This window comes from Macaca mulatta, chromosome 7 (assembly GCF_049350105.2).
Source record: "Macaca mulatta isolate MMU2019108-1 chromosome 7, T2T-MMU8v2.0, whole genome shotgun sequence".
NCBI lineage: Eukaryota > Metazoa > Chordata > Mammalia > Primates > Cercopithecidae > Macaca > Macaca mulatta.
Window position 1 is genome coordinate 148,908,162 of NC_133412.1, and position 27,084 is coordinate 148,935,245.

Below are 27,084 nucleotides of genomic sequence, written 5' to 3' on the forward strand. Positions count from 1 at the left end.
CCCGAGAAGCATGCCAATGTATAAAACCCCAAGTCTAAGGTCAAACAAGCACTTGGATCTCTCAAGTTGTCTGCTTGGCCCTCTTCCACGTGTACTTTACTTCCTTTCATTCCTGCTCTAAAACTTTTTAATAAATGTTCACTCCTGCTCTAAAACTTGGTCTCTCACTGTGCCTTATGCCCTTCAGACAAATTCTTTCCTGCAAGGAGGCAATAAGTAAGTTGCTGCAGAGCCATATGGATTTGCTGCTGCTGACATATTTTGGGATTCTGAAATTTAACCAGTGTTTAGGCCTGGACCTGTTTTTTATTCTTCCTCCTGGACATTTGGTAGGCACTTTCAGTCTGGAAACTAGTGTTTTTCTTTAAGGAAAGCTATCCTCTTATTTGTCTCTGCTTTTAGAACTCTTTTTTGAGACATTCTGGATCTTTCCTTCATGTTAACTTTTCTCTCATTTTTAATTATTTTCCCATCTTTATCTTCTAGATCACAGGTTGAAGTTTATCCATTTTATTATTCATTTATCTACTGTATTTTTATATTGGATATCACAGGTTGATTTCCAGAAACTCATATTCTGATTTGCTTTATTTTTATTTACAAATAACAACCTTTTGTTGCATAATGGATGCAGTTTGCCTGCCTGTCCTTCTGAGGATACCAATGGAAATTTTTGAAAAATTCTCTTCTGTCCTTGAATTTTACTGGGATTGTCTTTTCCCCTGCTATTGGATTTTCTCAGTTTTGATGATCCTTATGTGTTGGACCATATTTATGAACAAAAGACTAGACTGAATGAAACTGGCAGCTGGTCTGGGTTTCTACCATGGTTGTGTAGAACTCTTTTCCTAATATCTTCTCCCTGGAAGAGGCTGACTGTGAATTTTATGTAAGGGCAAAACATGTTGACTCTCAGGCTTTGCTTTATGTGGACGTGGTGAGGAGCACGCCCCTTCCACCTTGCCAAAATGGAGTGGGCCATATTGCGAACGTAGAAGAAGATTTAGGTGATTTCCCTCTTGGTCAGAGCTACCTTTCTTTTCCTTTTTGTGTGTATTGGGGATAAAGTGGCCTCAAGTTCCAGTCTCCTCTATCAGATTTCTATACCCACATGTCTACTGGCCTCACTGTTCTAAATGCTGTTTGTTAATTATCTGATTCTGATTCCTTGGCTGATCCCTGATCTTCATGTTTGTTGACTACAAGCTTGGAAATTTGCAGGAGCTTCCTTGAGAAGATCACTTTGATCTCTTTTGGACTTTTCTGGCTCCTTTTACTTTTTTCTAGCTTTAATATCATTTCATTCTTTTGAAAATATTCTTTCTATCCTTCCACTGGAACTCTGGAAGGGCAGGGGTAGGTAGATAAGTTGTATGTGGGACCAGAACCCCATCTTAAATTCCCCAGTTGTCTTTTCACATTGAGCTGTTTGCCATATGTGTAGAAACTTAACTTTCTGAGTGATCTTTCACATTGGAAAGTCCTTAAATTCAGGCTGGACTCAAAACGGTACCATAAACAATAATGGCCAGATCCTTCATGCCAAATAAATACAGGATCTGGTTTTGGTAGAGCAACTGCTATAGCCTCAGGCATTGGCTGCAACTTCTGTTACCTGGCCTAGGCCACTCTGGAGGCCTTTTACCCTGAGTCTCCTGTGACATAAGGTCATGGTCATATGCCTTGGCTCTGTCTCCTCTTGTCTCTGCTCTGACCTTGGTGATGAAGGCCCCTCTCCAACAGCTTTTCCTTCAGCTCTGTGCCAGGAGCTCCAGTGTTGTTTGAATCTCATAGACGGCACTAGTTTGGGTTTGGGTTTTAGCTGCCAAATGGAATTTGTTGAAAGTCAGCTATGGTACGAGTTTGCTTTTTATTTTCTTAGACATGACTCAAAAAGAATAGGATCTATTCCCAGCTCATCTGGGACTTTTTTCTTTTGGAATGCTCTTTTGCCCTAGTGATTTGTTATTTTAAAGCTAGCATCATAAAGGATAGAAAAGTTAAACTTTGCTTGGTGGAGCCGAGAACCCTGCGCCCTAACTCTTCCCTGGACGCCGAATCTCAACGGGGTGACATGTCTTTAGAGAATGTGTTTGGCAGGCTGTGTAAGAGCCTTTTTCTCCCTCCCACCTCTCCTTGGGCTGAATCCCTTGAGACCCCCTGCATAGATCAAAGTACTTGGCAGGACCTTTTGCCTTCCCCCTCCCTCTTTGTGAAGCTTTGGAATGAGTCTGATTCTTTTAGGTATTTAGTGGAAGTGCCAGACAGAAGCCTGGGAAGATGCCAGGAGGCATGAGGGGAGCTGGCAACATGCGGACATAATGGGAAAATACTCCCGTTTCACCCCGAAACTGGAATTTTACCACCTTTTACCCAGACCTGCAAACCATGTTGTTAATACTCTTCTCTCTGCTTACACAAAAGGCATAACCATCCCCTCTTTTCCATACCTGGATCCTTTCCCATGGAATATGTGACCCATTAGCCAACTGGATGAAGTAACTCTTTCCAAGGCTGCTGCCTGCTTTCCTTTTAGATTTGAGCAGGAGAGTGAGGAGAGGGAAGGCTGCGGCGAGGGTCTGGGGGCAGAACTAATGCGAGCGAGTGAGGGATTTAGGCAGTGGGGATGGAGTTGGTGTGAGGGCCAAATGGAAATATCTTCCCCTGTCTTCCCACTGGAGTGAGAGGGCCACTTATTAAAACTTCCCTATAGTAGTCATAACCTTTTGGAAACTCTCTACAAATAGCAACTTTTACCATTACGAGAACAGGATAAAGGACAGCAAAAGCATCACTTTTATGTAGCACTGAAAAGAGAAGTGTGGACCATAGATGGAAGCATCTCGGTTGGTTGACTAATGTGGTCTCATAAGGATGTGCTCTTTAACTCTAGAAATACAGCATAAAGGAACAGAGCTGTGTTTGCTCCACTCCTTCAGTAACCATGGCTAAAGGCCGTATTTTCCCAATTTAGTATATTCAGATCAAGGAGGGGAAAGAATGGATGTTTTCTGAATAAGGTATGAATTTGATTATGGAAGTCAAGTTGAGTCATCCTTGTCTCACACACGATCCATGGTAAATACAGTATTGATACATGCTCTGAGACTTGCATGTATTAGGAGAGTGTTAGGTCACTCCAGTCCCTCCTATATTTGTGAATATAATTCTGTACTCTCTTGTTTCTGTTTGCTTATATGTTTTTATCTTAGGTTTCCTCTGTTTTTCTCATTTCTCAACAAGTATTTCGGGAGTACCTACTGTGTTGTCACTCCTTAAAAGCTTTTGAGAAATTATCTTAATTATTATGTATCTCTTAATTTTCATAATACTGCTACTCAGTACTCTGAGTAGAATGGCATGTGGCAGGTCGTGATGAATGCTGTTGAACTGTGGGACTTTGTAATTAGAACCACATATATTCTGTTAAGTTTGCAGTAATCATAACTAATGTTTATTGAGCCTACCACTGTCCTTTCTAAACATAATCTCTTTTAATCCATATATGAACCCTATGAGGTAGTTAATATTTCCTTAGTAAGTGGTAGAGTCAAGGTTGTAACTCAGGTCCAGATGATGCCAGCATAGACACTCTTAATCCATACCATTCTGCTTTACGGTGACTTAATGGATACCTGAGCTTTAATCTTAAGGTCCAGTTAGAAAGACATGTTTCCAGCCAGGTGTGGTGGCTCACGCCTGTAATCCCAGCACTTTGGGAGGCCAAGGCGGGCAGATCACTTGAGGCCAGGAGTTTGAGACCAGCCTGGCCAACATGGTGAAGCCCTGTCTCTACTAAAAATAAAAAAATTAGCCGGGCGTGGTGGCATGTGCTTGTAATCTCAACTACTGGGGAGGCTGAGGCAGGAGAATTGCTTGAACCTGGGAGGCGGAGGTTGCAGTGAGCCGAAATCACGCCATTGGACACCAGCCTGGACCAAGAAGTGAGACACTGTCTCAGAAAAAGAAAGATGTGTTTCCAACTTTCCCAGCAATTCAGATTCCAGCTTTAACATACTTTGGGAGGCAGTTTGAGCTTTAAATTGAAATAATTTGAAATGAGTTCACTGGGGATTGATGAAAAGGAAACAGGCTTGAAGGTATCAAAAAGTTTTTCTTAGTTGCTCTTCAGTCTGTAACGCTATGCAAAGAAACTACACCCAAACCTTTCTTTTCTTCTGGGAGCCTACAGTTTAACTCCCAATGCAGATAGAAGTGAGGGATAAAGACAATAGAACACATAGTAAAGTTACCTAAATAATGTAAGGGTTTATGTTACGTGTAACTCAAAGGATAAATGTGTATCGTGAGCAAGGGAGGAGAGGAAATGGGCATGGGCATTAGATGTGTCATGGAATGATGACCACTATCAGCATATTCTCTGCTGTGGAGAAAAGTTGGGTGACTAGATATTTATTGTAGCCTATAGGTTCTACTCAGTAGGAAGACAGCTGTGATTGTTTGAGTATAGGTTTACAACATAGCCTGCAGCTGTACAGTGATTGCATCAATTCTCACTGAGCAGATTCAAAACGGAGATAATACTTATGAGAAGCTGATCAAGAAATGTAAGGGAATCAGGAAATGGTATGGGTGATGGAGTTCATTAGGGATGAATCAGTAATGATGTCATTGTGTTCCTGTGATGCGTGGAGATGGGTTGTGAAAGCTGTGTTCTGACTTTGAGATAGCAGCAGTGGGCAATGAGAGAGGAGTCTCATTCTGACTTCACAGCTGCTTATAGTGATTGTGTATAATGTTATAGGTCACAAAATTATCATATGAGAAACAGTAGTATTGAGGGTAGGAAATGCATTATTATAAAGACAAACTTTTGAATTTGGGGGCAATTAAATTTGAGAGCAGAATATTGGGAAGAGGTAAGAATAATGCCTAAAAGCAAAGCCTGTGAGGAAGACTGTCTGGATTCCATTGCTGCTCTATTGCTTATTAGCTCCGTGACTTTGAGCAGGTCCCTAACCCCCTCTGATTCTTTTTTCATCTATAAGATGTGGATGGTGATATACCTGCCTCATGGGGTTGGGTGAGGATTAAATGAAATAATCCTGTGAACAGACTCAGAACAGCACTTGGCACATCCACATGTTTAGTACATTTGTTAAATTTTGTTTCTGCAAATGTTGATGGTTATTTCTGTTGCCTTTACTGTAGCTATGATCAACCTAATTATTATCATTACCACTTCCCTTTTGGAGCCCTTTTGTCCTACATGAATTGTGACTTCCAGCTTTATCTAATCACACATGAAGGTGTTTTTTTTTTCTTTTCCCCCAAGATATTTTAATCTTGCTGTTTCCTTAATCTAGAATCCACAATAATTTCCTGCTTCCCACCATACTAAATATAAACTCTGTTTGCCAGGGGTTCATACCTATCCCTTTGCCAGTGGGGTCCCTCCCTCCTCATTGTTTAACCATGTCTTTCATAATTTCCCAGTTCGGTCTTTTAGCCCCAGGTCCATGAATCGGCCCACCCTCCTTTCTACTGGGCTTGATGTATGCCATCTTCCCATGATGGGCTCCTTTCTTCTCCACCATGTACTTCCCAGCCTTCGCCATTCATTTCTGCATCTGCTCTTCCAGGACAAGTCTTCCCTGACTGGTCCCACCTGATTGGTCTGCACTTTAACTTTGCAACCTGACATCTTATATTTATAGAAATGCTGCTTTGTGTTCTTTTACATTCTATATTTTGCTGTTCCTCTACCTAAATATTAAACTTTTCAGGGATAGGGATTTACTGAATCTTAAATCTGCCAGGCAGAGATTATATCTGTTATCTTCATCATGATATCCCCAGTGCAGTTTTTCAACAACTGTTTTTCATTGAAGAAATCTTTAAAAGATTGCATTCACTCTTTGCATACAGTTGCTTAGCAAATACCCTTAAGTGAATCAATTAAACACCTATCTCATTTTATGGAAGAAATGCTGGGATCCATTGTGGATCTGTAAATTCTCTAAACATCTTAATGAAAGCCTTCATTTAAGAATAGTAGTAGTAGTTTTAAATTTCTATTTTACTTTACAGTAGGGAGAAAGCAAGTTTTTATTTATTTTTAAAGTGGCTCTTATTTTCTTAGCATGTAACTATTTAATATCATGTATAGACACATCTTTAAAGCTATTTAGGCTGTATTTATTATGTGAGAGGTACTGTTTAAATTTATTTTTCCTGCATCATAATTGGATGCCTATAGTGTTATAGAAGTGATATTATATGGCCAACTGAATATATGGGTACCTTGGAGGAAACTTTAACCAGAATTTTAGTTTTCCATTTCTTTAAAGGTTAAGAACTTTGCTCCCTTATTGTAAATTAGGATTCCTGTGTATTTCTATTCTTTCATTCTTTCTGTTTACTCAATAGCCAAACCAGATTTCCCTGGAAGAAAACATTCTGGTCTCCCGTTATATTAACAACCCCCTGCTCATAGATGGTGAGTTGTGATTAGGCCCTTGACCAAATTGGGCCAGATCTTTGCTAAACTTTTTAAACTTTTCATAGCCTTCTCTAGTAAGTCTTTATTATACTGTTGTGAAATTCTTGACATGTGTGGCTCCAGAAAGACAGCAGGTTCCTTACCTATCTCTTGGGATTTATTTGAAGGTGAAATGAGACAATATAAGAGAAAGTGCTTTATAAGTTATATAGTAATTAATATATGTATGAAAATTATGCAGTAATATATATGAAAATGACATATACACATATACATTATATATACATTAGGGTTATATTAATGTATATATACATTATACTGTTTTTATTATGTACTATATACATAATATACTATCTATATGGTACCCTTATATAGTATAATTATTAGTTATCCTCCAAAGTCAAGGTATGTGGGCAGTGTGTGTTTCATGTGGAGAGGAGGAATGTTCTTTCTTTCACGTTTCTTGGTTTCGTTGTTTATTCTGTAACAGGAAACAAATGAACTTAGTTTTTTTTGTGTGTGAATACATACTTTTTTTTTTTAGATTTCAAGTTTGACGTGCGCCTCTATGTGCTGGTGACTTCCTATGATCCTCTTGTCATCTATCTGTATGAAGAAGGATTGGCTAGGTAAGAAGCTGTTTTGGGGTGTAGGGTTTGGGTGGGTATATTAAGAGTGGACCCATTAACAAGTTTATTAAATCAGATCATGCTATTTTCACTTGTCATTACTGCTTACAGATGCAACCCACCTCCTCAACTGCTGTGCTCTGTAACATCAAAGCCACTATGCCTAAAAAGAACTTCAGAAATTAGGCTTATTTGTCTGTAATCTCACTGCATGTCCACACATAAGGTGCGTAAACATCATCCCCAGCACTGATCCAGGATCATATGGTATTTTCCTGCAGTGACAATTGTTATGACGCCCCTAGGATATTAAGATAATTTGCCGTTGTTCTTCAGGATAGATGTAGAAAGAAAAATAAAATCCTACCTTTATTTGCCTATTATATGCCAGGCATTTATTTTCATCCTCGCAACAACCTTTTAGTTAATGCATTTTTGCAGTTGAGGAAACAGATTTAGAGGTGGGAGAAGTGGAATGGGGATTTGACCTCAAGGATCTGACTCCAGAGCTCAGAGCTCAGACTATTTCATATTTAGAAAGTATTAATTGAGTTTTTTTTTTTTTTTCTTAACATGCAAGGTGCTTTTTTTTTTTTTTTTTTTTTTTTTTTTTTTTTTTTTTGAGATGGAGTCTTGCTGTGTCACCCAGGCTGGAGTGCAGTGGCGCGATCTCAGCTCACTGCAAGCTCCGCCTCCCGGGTTCATGCCATTCTCATGCCTCAGCCTCCCAAGTAGCTGGGACTACAGGCGCCCGCCACGACGCCCAGCTAATTTTTTGTATTTTTAGTAGAGACGGGGTTTCACCATGTTAGCCAGGATGGTCTTGATCTCCTGACCTCATGATCTGCCCGCCTCGGCCTCCCAAAGTGCTGAGATTACAGTTGTGAGCCACCACACCTGGCCTGTTGAGGTGCTTTTTAAGTTTTAAGGTAATGTGACTTATGAGATTAAGTTCAAGTTGTTATATTTTGAAGTTTTGTTTCCTATAGCCACAGAATTTTATAGGTAATTGTTTTCATAAACCCTTTAAATTGTTTAAAATAAGTATGCAACTACTATGCTGTGTTCTTCTCCCCAACAAAACTGAATTTTTGTATTAGCCAGCTAGTTTGCCCTGAAGTTCTTTTCATGCGTAGTGCCTTTGATATAGAGCAGGGGTGTCCAATCTTTTGGCTTCCCTGGGCCACACTGGAGGAAGAATTGTCTTGGGCCACACGTAAAATACACTAACAATAGCTGATGAGCTTAAAAAAAATTGCAAAAAAACTCATAATATTTTAAGAAAGTTTATAAATTTGTGTTGGGCCACATTCAAAGCCGTCCTGGGCTGTATGCAGCCTGTGGGCCTCAGGTTGGACAAGCTTGTTACAAAGCATAGCAGTTTAGGAGGTGGTTTGCATCTGTGAGTGGTCACAACAAGCTAAAAAAGCCTGGTCTGTGTATGTTTCTGTATTTTAGAAAATACAATTGGAAGATGGGAAATACTATGGATAAAAGAAGACTACCTATTTATGTACAGGTGCTTTGACAAATATTATTGTACTCTGACAACTATTATTTTAGAATGGTCTTTTAATGATTTTAGAGACTTAGTTTTTTTGAAATGAATCAGTGAAAGTGGACTAACCAAACCTTCTCGCTGGTGGAGTTCTTTGTTCCATTCCCCTCTAGGTGGCAGTGACAGCATTTATAAATCCCGTCACATTCTTAACTGAGATTTTGAGTTTGAGCCCTGGGAACATTGGAGACTACCAAAACTCCCTAGTTCTGGCCTCTTGTTTCTTGAAAATTAAGAAAGGGAAGAACTGAAACATCTCCCAGTTATTAGATAAAGGGCTGAACCAGGCATCTGAACATGAGCTGACTACTAGCTCTAATCAGGTTTTTATAGGAAAGAAATTGTTGATAATGTTTGTAGACACATGTGCTCTCATGAAGGATCACTATACAAAATTAGGTATAAAAGCCTATTCCTGGCCAGGTGTGGTGGCTCACACCTGTAATCCTAGTACTTTGGGAGGCTGAGACGGGAGGATTGCCTGAGGCCAGGCGTTCAAGACCAGCTTGGTCAACATTGTGAGACCGCATCTCATGAAAAAAAAAAAAAAAAAAAAAAAGAAAGAAAAAAAGCCTATTCCTTATATTATTTAGAACAAAATGAAAGTAAAATACACTCCTAACTTCTCAGATATGCAAGGTGCTGAGGATTTTCAGCTTTATAATTTGAGACTTCTGAGCTTTCTCTCTTTTGTATTATAAGTTTCATCATTCTCCTTCCTCTGCTCATCCTCACCTTAACTTCTCTCCTGTGTCAAGTTTTAGAAACTGATTATGTCCTGCCAAAAATTGGACTTTGGGAATAGAGAAAAGAGATGGAAGTTGTGCTTCACTGTTTCTCAAGGATATCATACCAATATATTTTGCTTAATATTCCAAAGATATTGTCACCAACAATATTAACAGCCCTCTCTATGGGTGAAATTTGGCACAATTTTAAGACCTTTCGGGTTCAGAGCATAATGTGAGAACAACAGCACCAATGTTTATTATAGAATTTACTACAAATATGCAAGTGCTTTGGCTAACTGGTTGTGTGTTGGAAGTCAGAATCTACTGAATTAAGTATAACCCTTTTGCTTCCAGCAGAAACAAAAAATTTATATATATACATGTAGTCAATGGATGTTTTTTCTCAGGATAATTAGAAAAACAGCTTTTAAAAAACTCAGACCAAGTGGGCCAGAAAATAACATGAATTTTCGGGGCTTTGGTTAGGTTTACCTGAAAGTGTAGGTGAATAAAAAAGCTTTATCAAAGCTTTACAAAAGCATGACGCATGGCAATATGATGCGCTGCTTGCGAGAGTCCTGTGAGGGCACATTGTTCCGTGCAGTAATTTCAATGTGTCTAAGTTCTTGTGTCTTCACTTATTCTGTATCTTGACATTCACTTGCTTTGTTGTAACCCTCAGAGTCTGTTCAACTATGTCGATAGTCTATAGCATCTCTAGATCTGCAGCTTTTAGTTATCTTGGGCCACATGTATTTTATGTAGACATAACTGAAGACAATCAGTTTGGGATGAGATTACTGGGTTACATTGAGGCTTAACAAGAAAAACCATCATCTTTCCTAAAGAGATGGAACAGGAGGCAAATACAATTCACTTCCTTCTTTAGAAATGAATTCTCTTACACCCTGTCACTTCTGTTTTGGACCTCAAATTAATGCTAGGTGATAGAAAGATTAAGTTCATTTCACAAGACAGTTTTGTGATATCAGTTATTTTGTGTAAATTTTTTTACACAAAATTAAATTTGCGAAAACCCTAGTTTCTGTATAGGTGAGTGTTTTTAGTTGTCCTTATTGTTTTATTAACGTAAGAAGTGGGAGAACTCTGTTTTCTTATGTGTGGGTAAAATATTGAAGAAGTGTTGCAATTGTTCCCCCTGGTATTTGGGTGCAGCTTTTTGTGATTGTCGCAGTAGCCCTCAGAGGTCTCCTGTGCTTTTGAATTTTGCTTGCGTGTTGCTGTTTTGCACCACCAGGGGACACTCAGTTTCCACAGAGGGGTGCTGTGCTCTACCAAAATGGTGCAGATTCTTTTTCCCGTCAGGGGTGGAATCCCAAAAGATTTTGTCCTGGATTTTACAGCTTTAGGTGGATCCAGTATTGGGTTTAGATGATTTGACAGAGCCCTTTCTGAGATGAAGCTAACAGCCCGATTTTCACTGAAACAGGAAAAATAAAAAGTTCAAAAAAATTAAAACAAAATGGAGTTAAAAACCAAATGTGTTGCCAGAGACCCAAAGATAGGCAGCTCTAGCAACTTGGGGGGCATGTGAGTACCCATCCAGGGAGCTGAGTTCCACCCATGCGGCGGAGGTGGGAGGAGAGGACTCTGGGAAGGTCCTGGTTGGAACACCCTTTTTTCTGCCTCAGCCATATTATTCAGTGGAAATTCAGAAAAGACCCCAAAACATTTGTACTGCCTTTCCCTTTCTCCCCACCCCCAGTTCCTTCTTCAGTAGCCTTCCTTGCTAATTAACACTGGCTCCGCAGGGATATTTACCTTTTCTCTGCTGGATTCCTGTGGTTTTGAAAGAATTCAGGTACTTGCTGGTTGCCAAGGAATTCAGATTACCTCACAGGCTGCACACTGTCCAGAATCTGCCACAGCAGCAAGTAGGGGGAAGAGACACCAACAAGGGGGAGAAAACCCTTTCCAGTGCTCATTGTCACCGTCCCTGGAAGGCCCTTGCTGTTTGTGAAGTTTGAGTCATTTCTGGCTCTAAAGACAAGGGATCAGGCTGGTAATCCCCTCCCAGACGGCTCTGTAGGGCGCTGCCTAGTCACTGCAGCGCTTTGGCAGTCTCCCGGCTGCAGCTGGTTGACAGCAGATCAGAGAGCTCTTGGGCCTCTTGTTCTCTTCCATAAGATTTTTCTGGGTCAGGCCAGGATGAAACCCAGTGGCTCCTGGCAAGGCTGCCTGAGGTGCTGTCTCTTCATCATCCAGACCGCTCTGGCTCAAAATGCCTACACCTGTTGAAGGATAACTCATGTGCCACAGCGAGGGGCTCCTCGAGGCTGGCCTTCTCTTTTCTTTGTACATTTGTAGTGAATGTTTGTCAGGAAATACAACTACCAAAGAGGATGTTAAACTTCTACGTCTAGAATGCCTATGACTCTGACCATAAGAAGATATGGCATAAAAAAAAAAGCTTTTAAGAAAACAGCAGGACAGAAAAAAAAAAAAAGAATATGTGGGGTCATATTCTTAGAAGAACAGACTAGTTTTTGAATAGGGGAAGGGAGTTTAAAAGATCCCACTAACTCTCTGGTTTCCTTCTTGTTTTCGTTCCATATTGGTAAAGATCTTGGAGCAAGCAACTCCAGTGCAGTTTCAGTTAATGTTTGCCAAGTCCCTACCATATGCCAAACATTGAAATCTTTTCTCCATACAGACATTCAGACTTTTAGACAAATTATTACCATTGTCTTGATTCTCAGGGAGAAACATTAGAAAGCAAAAAGGAAATGTAACTTACGATTTAAAAATTTATTGTCAAAATAAAGATATTGTCAAAGACAATTCGTATTTGTTTGCAGTGTGGTTAAAAAAGGGGGAGGGGGTGGCAAATAGTTCTATATTCATCAATAGGCTGAGAAATAGTACCTAGGGTTTTGAATTTAGCAAAGAAAATAGGAACTCCCCTACTTTTTCTTAGCTTGAAGGTCAAGGCCTTAAAGGTCTGTCGTGAGAACTTTCCTCAATCTTGATCTCATTAAGAGGGAGATTCAAGACTGCATTGTGTAAATGTTGGCCTACATTAGGATGAGTGTAGTCATGTAGTCATGTGCTGTATAACAATGGGCAAGGAAGGACCACATATACTATGGTAGTCCCATAAGATTGTAATGGAGCTGAAAAATGTCTGTGGCCTAGTGACATTGTAACCTCATAACACAATGTATTACTTTTCCTATGTTTAGATACACAGATACTTACCATTGTGTTCCGGTTGCCTACAGTAGAGTATAGTACAATGCTATACAGGTTTGTAGCCTAGGAGCAAGAGACTATACTATCTATCTTAGGTGTGTAGTAGGCTATACCATCCAGGTTTGTGTCAGTACCCTCTATGATGTTCACACAACGATGAAATTGGCCTGTCAATGCATTTCTCAGAACATATCCCCATTGTTAAGTGACGAATGGTTGTATGGGCAAACGTGGTCATGGGGCACCTAGTAAAGAGTGCTCTTTTAGATTATTGTTAATAGAGAAATTGTGTTGAAACTTCAGACCTAAAGAAGGTGAAATTTTATACTATGTGATGGTCTAAATCAAAGGTCACTAACATAAATGCTCACAAGTACATTCACTGAAGGAAGAGTAGAGACTGGAGAATGGAGAGTACATGTCCCATCTAAAGGCATTTGCTACTTAGTGCCAGCAGCTGACACTGATATTGCCAGATCTGGTTTGTTAAGTGAGGCTTGAACATATAGATTTTTACTGTGAAACAAACCACTTTTTTACACTTTTAACTTTGAAACCATTTTGAACTTATAGAGCTGTAAGAGCTGTAAGAATTATATGACAAATTGCCTTTTACCCTATGTCTAGAGATCTCATTCCAATTCTGCCAGTTATCCTAAGAAATTTTTTTTTTTAAACTACAAAAGGATCCAATCAGGGATCACATGTTGTGTTTAGCCGTCAGGTCTCTTTAGTCTCCTTCAGTCTGAAACAGTTTCTTAGTCATTCTTTGACTTTCATGATCTCAGCATTTTTGAAGATTACAGGCCAATCATTTTGTGGATTGTCCCTCAATTTGGGCTTGTCTGATATTTTCTCATGAAGAGACCTAGGTAATGCATTTGGGGCCAGAATACCACAAAAGTGATACTAATTCTTGTCATTGCATTATATCTGATGGCACATGCTAGTCATTTAGTGGTGTTTGACCACTTGCTGTAGGTGATATCTACTAGATTCTTGCACTGTAAAGTTATTTGGTCTTACCCTTTGTAATTAGTAAGTATTTTATAGGGAGATGCTTTAAATCATGTAAAATTTCATTCTTCATCTCATTTCTCAGTTTTAAGAGAAATCTATTGATTTTTCTTGCCTTAATGAATTATTGCTATGGTAGTTGCCAAATGATGATTTTCTAATTCCATCATAACTTTTACTTTTATTTTTTGGCATTTTTCCGTAAGGAAGAGCTTTCTCTTCTCATTTATTTATTCATCTATTTATTTATACCAATGCAGACTCAAGCATTCCTATTTTATTTAATGGGTTATAATTCTTTACTATCATGATTTATTTTGATGCTCAAATTGTCCCAGATTTGGCCAATGGGAGACCTCTCAAGCTGGCTTTGTGTCCTTTTGACATGTCTTTATCATTCTTTGAGCACAAGGTAAAGTTTCAGGCTCATCTTGTTTTTTCTCTAGTCTAGCCCTGGAATCAACCATTTCTCCAAGGAGCACTGGTTGCTTTTTCATGGAGTATAGTATTTAGAAATCAATATCTGGGTGCTAAATATGCTCATTGTCCTGGGGCATTTCTGCTTTCAGATCCTGGCCATGAACAGAGTTAGGAAATTATGTATATATGTACATATACACATGTACATCTATATTTCTATATATGTCTCTAATGTATTGTTGAAAAACAGAAGTTTGTACTAGTACCCACAGTTCTAGTTCAAAACTACAGAGTTCCTTCTCATTTTTTGCTTTTCATATTTTAAAATCTCTTTTCCAACAGCAGGAAATCTGGCTCCCAGTATCTTTAATATATTTATTTATTTGCTCAATTCCTTTTTTTTGTGGCTAGTTTCCTGACCCCACTGGGCCACTGTCCCACTCAGATGCCGTTTTTATATGGATTTAGACCTCTATTTGGTGGCTACCCTGCTTAGAAAACCTCCTTCTGCTTCTGGCTGACTTCCCATCCTAGTCACCATCTTCCTTTTTTTTTTTTTTTTTTTTTTTAACACTCACCATCTTCCTCATGTGGGCCCTGGCTACCACTGGGTTGCAAGAAGGAAGGTCTGATTTTTATATGTTGTTCAGGTAATTAAAGTTTAAAAGAAAAAACAAAGCTTTTGTAGGTTAATCAGAACTTGACCAGTAGGTCAGATTCAAGACTAATGTGACCTCTGGTCTAGACAATAAAAAAGAAAATAGTGATCAGATGTTGATGATGGCTTATTTAATATGGATTTTAGTGATAGCTATAATCTTACTGGGGTAGGAGGAAAGATGAGCACACACACCTTTTCGCTACATAGTGTATGTTCCCCACTAGACTGAGGGAGATACGGAGTGGAGCACTTTCACCCTTCGGGGGAAATTTTCCTTTAAGCTTTTTTGTTTCACTTTAATTTTTGCTTCCTTCTGCTTCATACACTCAGTTTAGAATTCCACACTTTGATATTGGAAATCTTATCCTTGCTGGGGTTCAGAATAAAACACTCCAGTGAAAAGGAAGATTAGGAAGAAGAAACATGATTTTTTTTTTTTTTTAAGATGTGTAGCCCTCTTGAAGAAAATAATGTAGGAATGACAAATGTGTTGGTACCAGATTCCAGCTCACCACAGACTTTTGTCAGGCTTTTCATGTTGACCAAGTTAGATCAGGTACTTGTAGTAACTACAAGAGATGAAAAGCCTCTTTTTCTGAAGCAGAAGCTTTCCTCTCCTTCTAACTCATTATTCATTGGGGGGAGAGGATGGCAGGAGGGATGTCACCTTGAGGTAATGTCTGGCTGAGGCAGGCAGCCTCTGTGGGACCAGCACGGGGCCTCTTTGCATCTCACAAGAATTCAGAGAATGACTGTCTTCAACTTGCTTGGACAGTCTATCAGAGGAAGATTGGGATGCATAGGCAAGGCTTACTCACCAGGGCACTGGGGTGTGACATGGCTAGAAGTTAAGTGATAACAACTGGAAGTTGGAAGTTTCTAGAAAATCTGGGGTCCTTCTCAAGCATGGACGTAATAATACTCATCAAACTCTTGTCTTTTAGCCTAGTCATCATTTTCTTTGTCCACATCCTTTTTCCTAGCCTCATGTTTGTTTATTTTAGTTTTTTGGGTTTGGGTTTTTTTTCTTTTCACTTTTCTTTCTTTGGCTCTTGTATATTTCTGGTACAGGGAATTAGGGAGTGGAGATAGTGGGTGGATGAGAAGAAACAGAGAAGAGGAAAATTTTTTAATGCTGACCTTTAATGTGGTGAAAATTCATGTTGACTTCATAGTCTGAGTAAGCATATGTAAATAATTTGTAAGTCATATGAAAATAAACTTGTGGCCTTCCTTTTTTTTCACACACTTGGATATGCCTCTTGGGAAAACCACTCTAGTGAAGGGTGATATGGTTACAGTGGTATGTAAACAGGGGTTGATATTTACCATAACCATTCGCCTTGAGTGTCTTTTTGTTGATATTGAGCATCACTGGAAAGTTCTCTCTTTCCCTGGTTACTTCCTTCAGAGGCACATATATTTTATACTTTGGTCTTCTTTTGACAACAGTCCAGGATATCATATTGCTTCCCTGTTTTCAGCGGGCTCCATGTTTAATTCCTCTTTCTTTTGCCTTCATTCCAAATTCAGGACTAAGTCTCTTGCACTGTGCCCATATTTATGCTGTTTTGCTTTGTCTGCTGTTAATGCTCTCATTATCATTCTTTTTTAAATGAGTATTACGGATCAGTTCTATTCTTTCTATGGATGTGAGCTCTAAGCTGTATATAGCTCTGCTGTCCCTTTTTCTTTTTGCTTAATTTTTTTCATTGAATGCTGTAGTACCAGGCACTGTGTGGGCACTCAGTAAGTGTTTCTGTTGCCTAGGCTGGAGTGTAGTGGTGCGATCACAGCTCACTGCAGCCTCTGTCTCCTGGGCTCAAGCAGTCTTCTCGCCTTAGCTTCCCAAGTAGCTGGGACTACAGGTGCACACTACCACGCCTGCTTAATTTTTTAATTTTTCGTACAGATAGGTTCTTGCTCTGTTGCCTAGGCTGGTCTCAAACTCCTGGGCTCAAGCAGTCCTCCTGCTTCGGCCTCCCAAAGCGTTGAGACTACAGGCATGAGCCACCATGCCCAGCCAGTTGTTATTTCTTGACCAGCTAATGCTGTATCTTTCACAGTATCCTACACACAATTTCCCAGGTCCTAAATAGCTATATTTTCAATTTTCGTTCTTCCTATTGGTGTAATGTTCTATATAAGAGAAGCAGTGTCTTGTTGTGATTAAGTACATGGGTTTTGGAGTTGGTGTGATCTTGAACAAGTTATTTAATAGACCACATTTCATTTTCACATCTATTTTTCCACTTGGATAAAATATTATCTACTACTTCATAGGGTTGCTTTAAGGATTGAATGAAGTGCGACATTATAAAACACTTAGAATGGGAGTTAGCACTTCGTAGGCACTCGGTATTTGTTAGATAATGATATTACCTTCCTTTATTATTATCTCATTGATCCTCAGTTCCAGCCTGTATGTCCTTGAAACTCTGTTCCTGGCATTTAACCTGTTTCCCTTCTATCAGGTTTGCAACTGTGCGATATGATCAAGGAGCCAAGAACATACGGAACCAGTTCATGCATCTGACAAACTACAGTGTGAACAAGAAGAGTGGAGACTACGTCAGGTACTGGCTGTGTCTGAGCCAGAAGTCAGAGGTGTCAGTCTCAGATGCGGGTGTTGTAGAGGTGGAAAGGTAACATGTGGCACAGGAGGATAACGTTACATTAACGTCCATGTACCATTTATGGAAAACTGTTAGTCATATAACAGTGTTGAGGCATATCTCTTGCTGCTTCTCCATTGCCTCCCCAGTTAACAGTGTCACCTTTCTCTACCAAAATGTGCTTTCACAAGTTTTTCTTCCTCATTGCCTTCCCTCACTTGACTTAGGGATGGGAATTTAATAGGCATATGGAACGTTTTAGAAGTTAAGAAATGAGGTCATTTCAGCGCTTGGCAAACAATCAAAAGCTTAAAAAATGTCTGTACCCTTTGACCCTGCGGTTCCATTTCTAGGAACTTAACCTTAAGAAATAAAAGATGTACACGCAGGATCAGCGATAAGAATGTTCATTACTGTATATTTGTCGGTGGAAAAAGCAGATTATCAGATAGCACTTGCAACTTACGTTCTTGCTTGAATATGAGATATCTAAAGCTGCTTATTTTTGCTGAGCGGGGAGGAAGAAAAGACCAGAAGTAATACCGAAGTGTTAATGCAGCTTAACTATAGTGGGTAGGATTGTGAGTGGGTGATTTTTATTTTCTTCTCTGTGCTATTATGTATTTTCTAAATTTTTCTAAAATAAATACTTGTATGATCAAGAAAAAGAAAAGGAAAAAATTAAAGAAAGAAAGAAATGAGGCCATCTCAGCAAAGGATTCAGTGGAAGGGAATACCAGCCCAGCTGTGTGGAAATATTCTTTTTGCTCTGTTTTCTTTCATCCCGATCATTTTGCCAGAAAGTAGAAAAGTAGAAAAGAGACTCAAATAGTTACTTTCTACTCAGACTAAAAATAGGTTCTTAGCAGGTCCAAGGAAAGAAAGAAAGGAATCTGGAAGTGATAGAATAGTTGCTGAAGCTATATAGGTTTCGTCAAATGTCCTGTGAGCAGCGTTTGCATTAACTGAAGAGATCACACCTCCACTGTGAAAGATGAGCAAAGGCACAATTGGTGGAAAGTGGGATGCTGGTAGGGAGTGAGGGGACAGCTGCAAAACACAGGATCCAGATTGCAGGGCTTTTCCAATATTCACGGGAGGCTGTGCCATTTGCCACTCCGCTGCCATAGCAGTGGTATACCTTCCCACTCTTACTGTCACTCCAGTGCACTCTCCCTTCAGTGATACCTCAAAAAATATCAAGAAAAGCTATGTCTACTACCAAAGAGAAGGGAGCCTGCTTCAGATGCCAAAGCAATTCTGTATGGGATTATTTCACCAGCGTGCTGCAACAGACTAACTCACTCACCCATCCCAACTCAGTTCTGGTCTGAAAATGGCATCAGAGGTTGTTTTGTGTACTCAGGTGACATTCACCTCAAGGGTTAATTATCTGTTAATTTATTGTAACCATTCTTAGTTTACCTTCTTTCACACATTGCTCTCACTCTTTCTTGATGCATAATTGTTTGGTTAAAGAATTTGCTGCCTTCTTCCCACCCTCTTGAAAAAGGCAAACTATATGCATTTTCATTTCCATTGAAGAAATTGGTATGAAAGGATATATGACAAAAAGGACCAAGAAAAAGTGAGTAACTGGAAGTCAGCAAAGTGAATTTAAAAAAAAAAAAAAAAAATTAAAAAGACAAGAAGGCTGTTTGCAGAGAATCTTGTTGTTATTGCCAAGCCTAGTTACATATGTGACTTTATTAATTTGTTTTAGTTGTGATGATCCAGAAGTGGAGGACTATGGAAACAAATGGAGCATGAGTGCTATGCTTAGGTACCTGAAACAAGAAGGCAGAGATACAACCGGTGAGTACTGGGCCTTTTTCCTTCTTGACTTCTCTTCTTTGGATTACTTTATCATTGTCTCTTGCCAGGAATCATTCTCTATTGCTTTGATAGTGTTGCTGAGATGGGATGATTGTCCTTGGTGTTACTTTTTCCTGCAGTTGACAAGCTGGGGAACAGGTTTTCCATTACCCTCAAAATCCCTTTTCTTGTTTCTGGTGTGAAAGGCGTAACTTTTTCCTTTAATTCTTAGTGAATTTACCCTTCTTGAATGTTGAACTGCTGACTAAAATATGGTCAGCTTTTTATATAACAAATTGCCTGTCTCCATATTGGCCCCAAGTGTTGAGTTTTCTAAGTTAATCTCTCTCATTCATGTTGCTGAGCTGGAGAATGGGCACTGTTTGAGCACAGGGCTTCAAATCAAGATGGGCACAATTGCTGAGCCTTGAGCAGAATGGGAAACTGTGTGCCAAAAGAGACTGTCTCAGTTCACAAGGGAAAGGGTCATGGCAAAGTGTAAGAAAGGAAATGGGGCTCCTATTCCATTAGGTGTCTGTCTTTTGTCATAAGAGGCCACCTGAGGGTATCCCTTGGCACCTACATTCTTGACTGTGTTGATCTGTTCACAGATATGCCTGCCTCCATAGCACCCATTCAGAAGTCTGCCATATAGAGACTTTTTTGACTGAGCACGCATGCTTTTATAGTTACATTGTTATCTGGAATCCAGTTCCTAATCCATGTATTTTGGTATTGAGTCTGAAATTTAAAACTTTTTGTTCGCAGCATTGATGGCCCATGTAGAAGACCTGATCATTAAGACTATAATCTCTGCTGAACTAGCTATTGCTACTGCCTGTAAAACCTTTGTTCCTCATCGCAGCAGTTGTTTTGGTAAGGAGACTCGAGAAGCTTAACATGTTTGTGAAGAGGATCTTGGGAAGTTGGATGGGATTCTTGGGTAGAGAGGCTTAGTGATTCTGTAGCAGGAAGAGGTATGTGATGGACTTTTGTTTCTTTCTAAGCTCATGTAGCATATGAAGAGCCTACTAAGAGGCCAATAGTGAGCTTGGTCAGAAGTTCCCTGAGGAATAACTAGCTTTCTGTGTGGGAAGCAGGGATTGGAACGAACATGTTGGTCTTTCTGTCAGAGTGCAGTCAGAAAAAGTCTGCAACAGACTGTACAGGAATCCAACTCTAACAAATATATTCCAGAGCTCCTTGGCAGCCAGACTGGGAACAGTTCCAAGAAGCCCTGGCTGGTACCAGTATGTGCTTTCTCCCATTTTCCGATGACTCCTCCTTTTTGTTTGAGTCTTCTTTCTAGTGTGTTCCTCCCCCTCCTCTCTTTCTCCCATTTCTCTTCCACTTTCTTTTCTTCCTCTTTCTCTTCCCCTTCTCCTTCCCTTCCACTCCACCCCCAACTCCCTGACTGCACAGAGAAGGAATAAGCAGTTCACAGCTACAGGATCAGGAAATGTTACCTACTGACCCTAGCTGTGATGGTAGCACTGAGGGTTCCTATGTGAAAATGAATGGGTTTGTGATTGCCCATGTGAATGTCTTTAAAGTCACATAGGCTTTTGGCAGTGTTAGGCTTTGTTAGTAAAATACACTAGGGTCTTTGACGGGGAGGATGATTAAAGTGTGGTGTGGAGTGATACAGGTAGTAAGGATATGAGAGTCATGGCTTGCTTAGAAGGCAGAGCAACAGGGAAATAAAGAACATGGGTTTTAGAGCCTGACAGCCTTAGTTTGTAACTATATATATCCCTATCTAGTTTTGTGATTTTCAGCAAGTTACTCTAATCCTGTTTCCTCAGCTATAAAATGGCAGTAATGATGGTGTCTGCCTCCTGAGAGTACCATGAAGATCAAACGAGATGATGCACACAAAGCACTTGACACAATGTCTGGCCCTTACGTTGTACTCAATACAAATTATTTGTTATTTTTATAATTAGATGTCATAATTCTTGACCACTTTAGCAGATTATCATAACAGGCTATATTTGAGGGACACTTGAAGGGAATTGTTGAGATTGAGTAGAAGATGGTAGATAAATCAGGACCTAAAGTTATATGGGAAAACAAGAGGTTATAATATACTTTTTAAAATACATATCTGATCATGTCTTCTAAAATCCTTAAATGGTTCCCTAGGCTTAAATTGTATAATGGAAACTTGATATGACCTGAAAGCCTTCTAAGGTAACTCAGGTAACTCTTCTAGAATTCCATTTCCCCTCATATACCTTATAATCCAGCTGTGCTATACTATACTTCTAAGCACTCTGTGCTTTTGTGCCACTGTATGAGTTCTGCTGTTTGGCCTAAAAACTCTCCTTCTGTCTCTGCCTTGCACACTGCTATTTCTTTTCTAAGATTTAGTTCTCCATATTGCCTCCTCCCTCATGCTGTTCTTTTTTTTGAGACAAGGTCTTGCTCTGTTGCCCCGGGTGGAGTACTGTGGCATGATCACCGTTCACTGCAGCCTTCACCTCCTGGGCCCAAGTGATCCTCCCATCTTAGTCTCCCGAGTAGTTGGGACTATAGGCATGTGTTATCCTGCCTGGCTAATTTTTTAAAAAACTTTTTGTAGAAATGTGACCTCACTATGCATTATGCTTTTCTGTGCTTGTTTGATCATTCTTTTTTCCTATCACATCATGATGTTTTGTTTATACATACACTTCCTCAGCAGGGTCTGAGTTTATTTTCTTGAATTTATAATAGTGTCCTTTCTTCCCATTTCACTCTATTTCTGCCAAACCAGAGCTTTCAACATTTCTCTGGTCCCCTTTTTAAATTTTGTTTGTTTGTTTGTTTAGTTTTGTATTACAGACAGGGTCTCACTGTTGCCCAGACTAGAGTGCAATGACACAATCATATTTAGCTCACTGCAGCCTTGAACTCGTGGTCTCAAGTGATCCTCTTGCCTTGGCTTCCCCAAATACTGGGCTTACAGGCATGAGCTACCAAACCTGGTCCTTTTCTTGCTCACTACCTCTGCATCTGTTTTACCTTGTGTCTGAAATATCTTGTGTTACTTTACCTAATCAATTACGGACATTTTTCAAGACAAAGTCAAGTGTCACTTCTTTGGTGATTTTTTTTCTAATGCTCCCATAGTTAGCCTGCCTTGCCCCTATACCCCCAGCACTCTGTTTGTAACTCTACAATAGTATCTGTATGTTGTCTGGTAGTCATGTGTGTATTTGTCTCCTGTAGCCGACTGGAAACTGCTTGAGGACAGTAAGAATATCTCCGTCAGTTTTGCCCCCACCATGCATGTTAGCACTTTTTAAAAAAATTGAAACAGGATCTCACTATGTTGCCCAGTCTGGCCTTGAACTCCTGGGCTCAAAGGATCCACCTGCCTCAGCCTCCTTAGTAGCTAGGACTATAGGTGTGTACCACCATGCCCAGTTGCATGTCAGCATCTTTTGCTCTTAGAGGATGTTCAGGAAATGTTTCTTGAGTGAATGATTGGCACTTGCTTTAATTGCTTTTTTGGTGGCCTGACAGTAGACTTCCCAATGGATCTGGTTTGGTAATGGCCTAGAACTCTTAGAATTATTGTAGACTGTTTGAGGATGGGGTTGGGGGGTTGGGACTAGGAGCATAACTCCAACTTCCAAAACCTCATTAGATTTAAATAATAAATAAAGGTTTATTTTTCTACATCTACTTGGCTCTTATATGAGGGTAAATTTCTGATATCCCTTGTAAAAATCTTTGTTCTAACTAGTTAATTATAAAACCTTTTCTGAATGTTTCCTTTTTTTGGTTTGTTTGTTTTACAACTTGATTGCCTTTTGGAAGCTTGGGAGCTTCATTATTGAGCTTATTGGCAATAGAATGTTCGGACGTGAAAGAAGCTGTGACTTTCTCTGACTCAGTGAAATACCCCTTAAGTGCATTTCATCAGCCATGGGTCTCCTTTCTTCCTCCCTACTTGTGTTCAGCTTTAATAAACTGAATGCATCTGGAGTTTTTTAAGTTGTTGACTATCTTCTTGGCTTTTGTGGTTCTAATTCCACTTCCTGTCAGCCCTGGGATTTTGTGTGCTTCATTAACCTCATCCCATCAGATATGATTTTGTATACGTGTGTATGTTTGTATGAGTCTCTGCCTCCCACTGACTCCTAACTTCCCCTGGGGTTTAAGTTACAAGGAATAAGCTAGTTTTTTCCCATTTATTTTAGAGTAAACAGGAATTGAAAGCTTCCCAGAAGATTTTGGCTTAAACAGAGCATTGGTGCTTTTAGGGGAAACCAACAGACCAGACATGGGGTTCACTATATTCTTTTGGTGGTTGTTCCTGTCCTTCCATCTTATGAATCTCTGCCAGGGGCATTCCCTTACTATTTCAGTATTTGTATTCTACATTCTCTTTCCCATCCTACCACCTGTAATGTTCAACTATGTTTCCAGGTATCTTCAATATCCCATCCTATTTATTTATACATTCAATTTTTCTTCAGTTCCTGCTGTGGGCAAGTCATAGGTTAGCCTTTCAGCAGTGTATTACCATCAAGTTTGTTCCTCTCAAACCAAATTTTATATAGGATAAGATATATATATATCTCCATTGCACTATTAGTGTTTAAATGTGGACTTGAGAACCTATACAAACTACCTGAAACTTTGTCATTTAATGCTTTTTCCTGGATTTGCACATCTGGTAAGGACCTTAGATAATAATTAGTTCAGATGTACAAATTGAAACCCTGAGAAATGAACTCTTGTCCCAGGTTCTAGAGTTAGTGAGTGAAATAACTCAGGTCAAAATGACTCAGCTTGGATCTATGGGGCTTCAGAAGATGGGTTTTGGCAATCAGATAATCTTGATCTTAAGATTTTGATTTATAGAATTTTTTATGCCTCCCTCAATAAGACAGATTTTTTACAATCTAATTTTTGCTGCCTTCCAAGACTGTGAAAATATGGTACCATGTGAAATAATATGCTTAAACAGCAATCCTTTAAATATCCTTAGCAAATTGGCATTGTGAGATACAACTGGCTATGAGAATAGCTTTTTGACCAGTTGAGGAAAAACAGCCAAAAACAACAGGATGTTAGCTGTTCTTTAAAGATGTTGCTGCTGACAGTGGCTTTATCTCTGTGTATGAGCATGGCTGAAGTCATGGGTTGTGACCCAGGCCTGGGATCATGGGGACAAGTTGTGGGGCCACTTATAGAACTGATCAGCCTGGCCTTGTGATCAGAGCCCAGTGACATGTTTGCTCAGGACCAACCATGCCCCCAGTACACCTCTCTGTTGAACAATACCTGGTTTGGTTTTCTATTGCTACCATTCTTGACCATTTCACAGGGTAGCCTGAGGTTCTTATAGGGAGGGTGTCCATAAATAATTGGAGGAATGAAAGCAGGCAGTGTACATTCTCCAACAATGTAAACTACTTGGCCACCCACAGAAAAATAATGAGAGTCATCAGTTTCTTCACTTTTTGAAATAATCTCCTTTTTTGGTTTATCATATACCCCTGTTTAGATGGGAAAGGAAGTTTACTACAGAAGAAACTTATGTAGGAAGTATCTACTGTTTATCAAGCAAACATTGGTTATTTCCTTTAATTTAGTTTTCACTGGTTATTTCTTTTTAGTCTTCAGCAATTTTGATTGGTATTATCTGTGTTTTATAGACATGGAAAAAAGATTCAGAAAGGTTAAATAAGTTGTCCTAGGTCATGCAGCTAATAAATGGCAAAGCCAAATTTGGGAGCCAGGTCTCTCTGGCTCTTTCTCCACCCACATAAAGACATGTCCTTATGAGTCCGGCCACTTTTGGCATGCCCCATATCCTGGATTCTCCCTCTGCTCTGCCGTAACTGGATCTCAGGAAAGATGATATCATCCTTTCTAGCAGATCAGGCCTGGAAAGGACACTCCTTTTGCTCTAGTCCTAAATACTCCTTTCAAATTTACCTTTACATCTGGTAACCAGATAGCATATTGATTTCTTGGACTACCTAACAAATTTGCTGTGGGCATTTTCTTTTCATTTTCTTGTGGGTCTGCTTTTTTCTAAAATTCTCCTTCTGGACCCCATATAAAGACTTCCTCTTTAGCTTTTCAGTTTGAATCCAAAGCCAAGGTAAAAAGAATTTCCTTCATACAATAGCATTTCAGTGGCAGTGAGTTCTGGCTAATGTCAGCACTTTCCATTGCCTCAGGGACGACAGCTTCAGCTGGGACTTTTATTTCTGGGGAGAGTTAGTGGATTGATCCAAAATTAGTGGTGTGACATGTTTAGTAATCTATTAGGCCTTGGATGGATTATTATTTTCTTGAGAAAATGTTTTTTTCCCCCTCTCTCCCTAAACTATCTTTTATCAGGCTTTTTCTTAATACAGCTTTAATATGTAAAGTTCTTCCTAAGAACCTCTCTTTTTTTCTTTATGATTGGTGGCTTTATTATAAATATTTCAAGTCTTGTGATCAGGGTTATTTTGTGGGAAGTAGCTGCCAATTATTTTGTCTTTCTCAAAAACTATGCATTGTTTTTCACTTAAAATATATTTTTTTCATTCAGGATTTCTGAAGTATTTCCTATGTGCTAGTTATGGTGCAGGCTACTTGTAATACAGCAATGAATGAAACATGGACCCTGCCCTCAAGTGATAGGGAGGAGCAGACATGAAATGATAAATGACAGTACAAGTAGTATAAGTGACTCAGGTGCTCTAGGAATGTCTAAGAGTTACTAGCTATGCCTAGGGGATCCACAGAAAGCCATTTTTAACAGCAGGAATGTAATATACAACATACAGTGTCGTGACAGGATGTAATTTTTTTGAAATGGTAAGAAGTATGACTAGATGTAGTGTGCATAGAATGGGGGAGTAGGAGATAGGGTTATGGAGGTGGATTTGGGCCAGAATATAAAAAATTGACAAGTTTAAATTCATCTTGTAGCTAACAGACAGCCACTGGAAGTTTTTGAGCAGGGGAGCGATAGGATTATTATTATTTTTCTTCAACTTTTATCATAATTTGATCCAAAACTTAGGTGACAGAATTACAATAAAGGGATACAGTACAACGTTACTAGCAGTGACTGACTTAAAATCTTCTAGGAACCAAGCTGACGTCAGTGTCTATTGTTGGAACAATTCACTGCCTATCTCAATGTGAGTTAAGTTTGTTTTTTAAGAAAAGTATAATTCTGATGGCCTTGAAGAATGGCCTACAATTAGGAGAGGCAAGTGCTAGGGAAATGACTAAGGTGGTAAGAGGTGTGCTGTGATAATATATACTTACCATGGTGACACAGCAATCTCACTCATAGATATTTTCCCAGAAGAACTGAAACCATATGTTTTTACGAATACCTGTGTACAAATGTCTATAGCAGCCTTATTAATAATTGACAAAAAATGGAAACAATCCAAATGTCCATCAACTGTTGAATGGATAAATAAATTGTGGTATGTCCATATAATGGAATACTACTCAACTATAAAAAGGAATGAACTACATTATTGGTATGTGTAACAACATAGGTAAATCTCAAAAGCACAATGCTAAGTGAAAGAAGCCAGTCTCAAGAAACTACATATTACATTAATTTCATTTATTTAACTTTCTGGAAAAGGCAGAAAGCAGACAAAAATAAGATCAGTGGTTGCTGAGGGTGGGAGTGCGACTGGAGAGGGGCAAAAGGGAATGTTTGTTAAAATTGTCCTGTGTCCTATGGTGGTGGTAGACAACTGCATCTATTTGTCAAAACTCACCAAAATGTATACTTTAAAAGGGTGAATTTATTGTATGTAAATTAGACTTTGATAAATCTGCCTGAAAACAAAAAGCAATGATAGATGGATGAACCTCAGAAACATGGTAGATGAAAGAAACCAGACTCAAAAGAGTATATACCATATGATTCCATTTATGTGAAATTCTAGAATAAGCAAAACGAATCTGTGGTAAGAGAAATAAGACTAGTTGTTG

General features: G+C 39.3%; 1 protein-coding gene across 50 annotated transcripts in view; it reads left to right on the plus strand.

The window, feature by feature from the left end:
• Positions 1-27,084, plus strand: part of TTLL5 (tubulin tyrosine ligase like 5) — a 290,959-nt gene that overhangs the window by 37,589 nt on the left and 226,286 nt on the right. For all 50 annotated transcript variants that reach the window (XR_003731645.2, XR_013396464.1, XM_015144156.3 and 47 more), the window contains exons 8-12: positions 6,391-6,460; positions 7,008-7,092; positions 17,167-17,268; positions 19,031-19,122; positions 19,891-19,998. Coding sequence is in view for 48 of the 50 variants with exons in the window: in XM_015144156.3 (XP_014999642.1) it covers positions 6,391-6,460; positions 7,008-7,092; positions 17,167-17,268; positions 19,031-19,122; positions 19,891-19,998 (457 nt within the window). In the remaining 2 variants the exon portion in view is untranslated. The remainder of the gene's footprint in view (positions 1-6,390; positions 6,461-7,007; positions 7,093-17,166; positions 17,269-19,030; positions 19,123-19,890; positions 19,999-27,084) is intronic.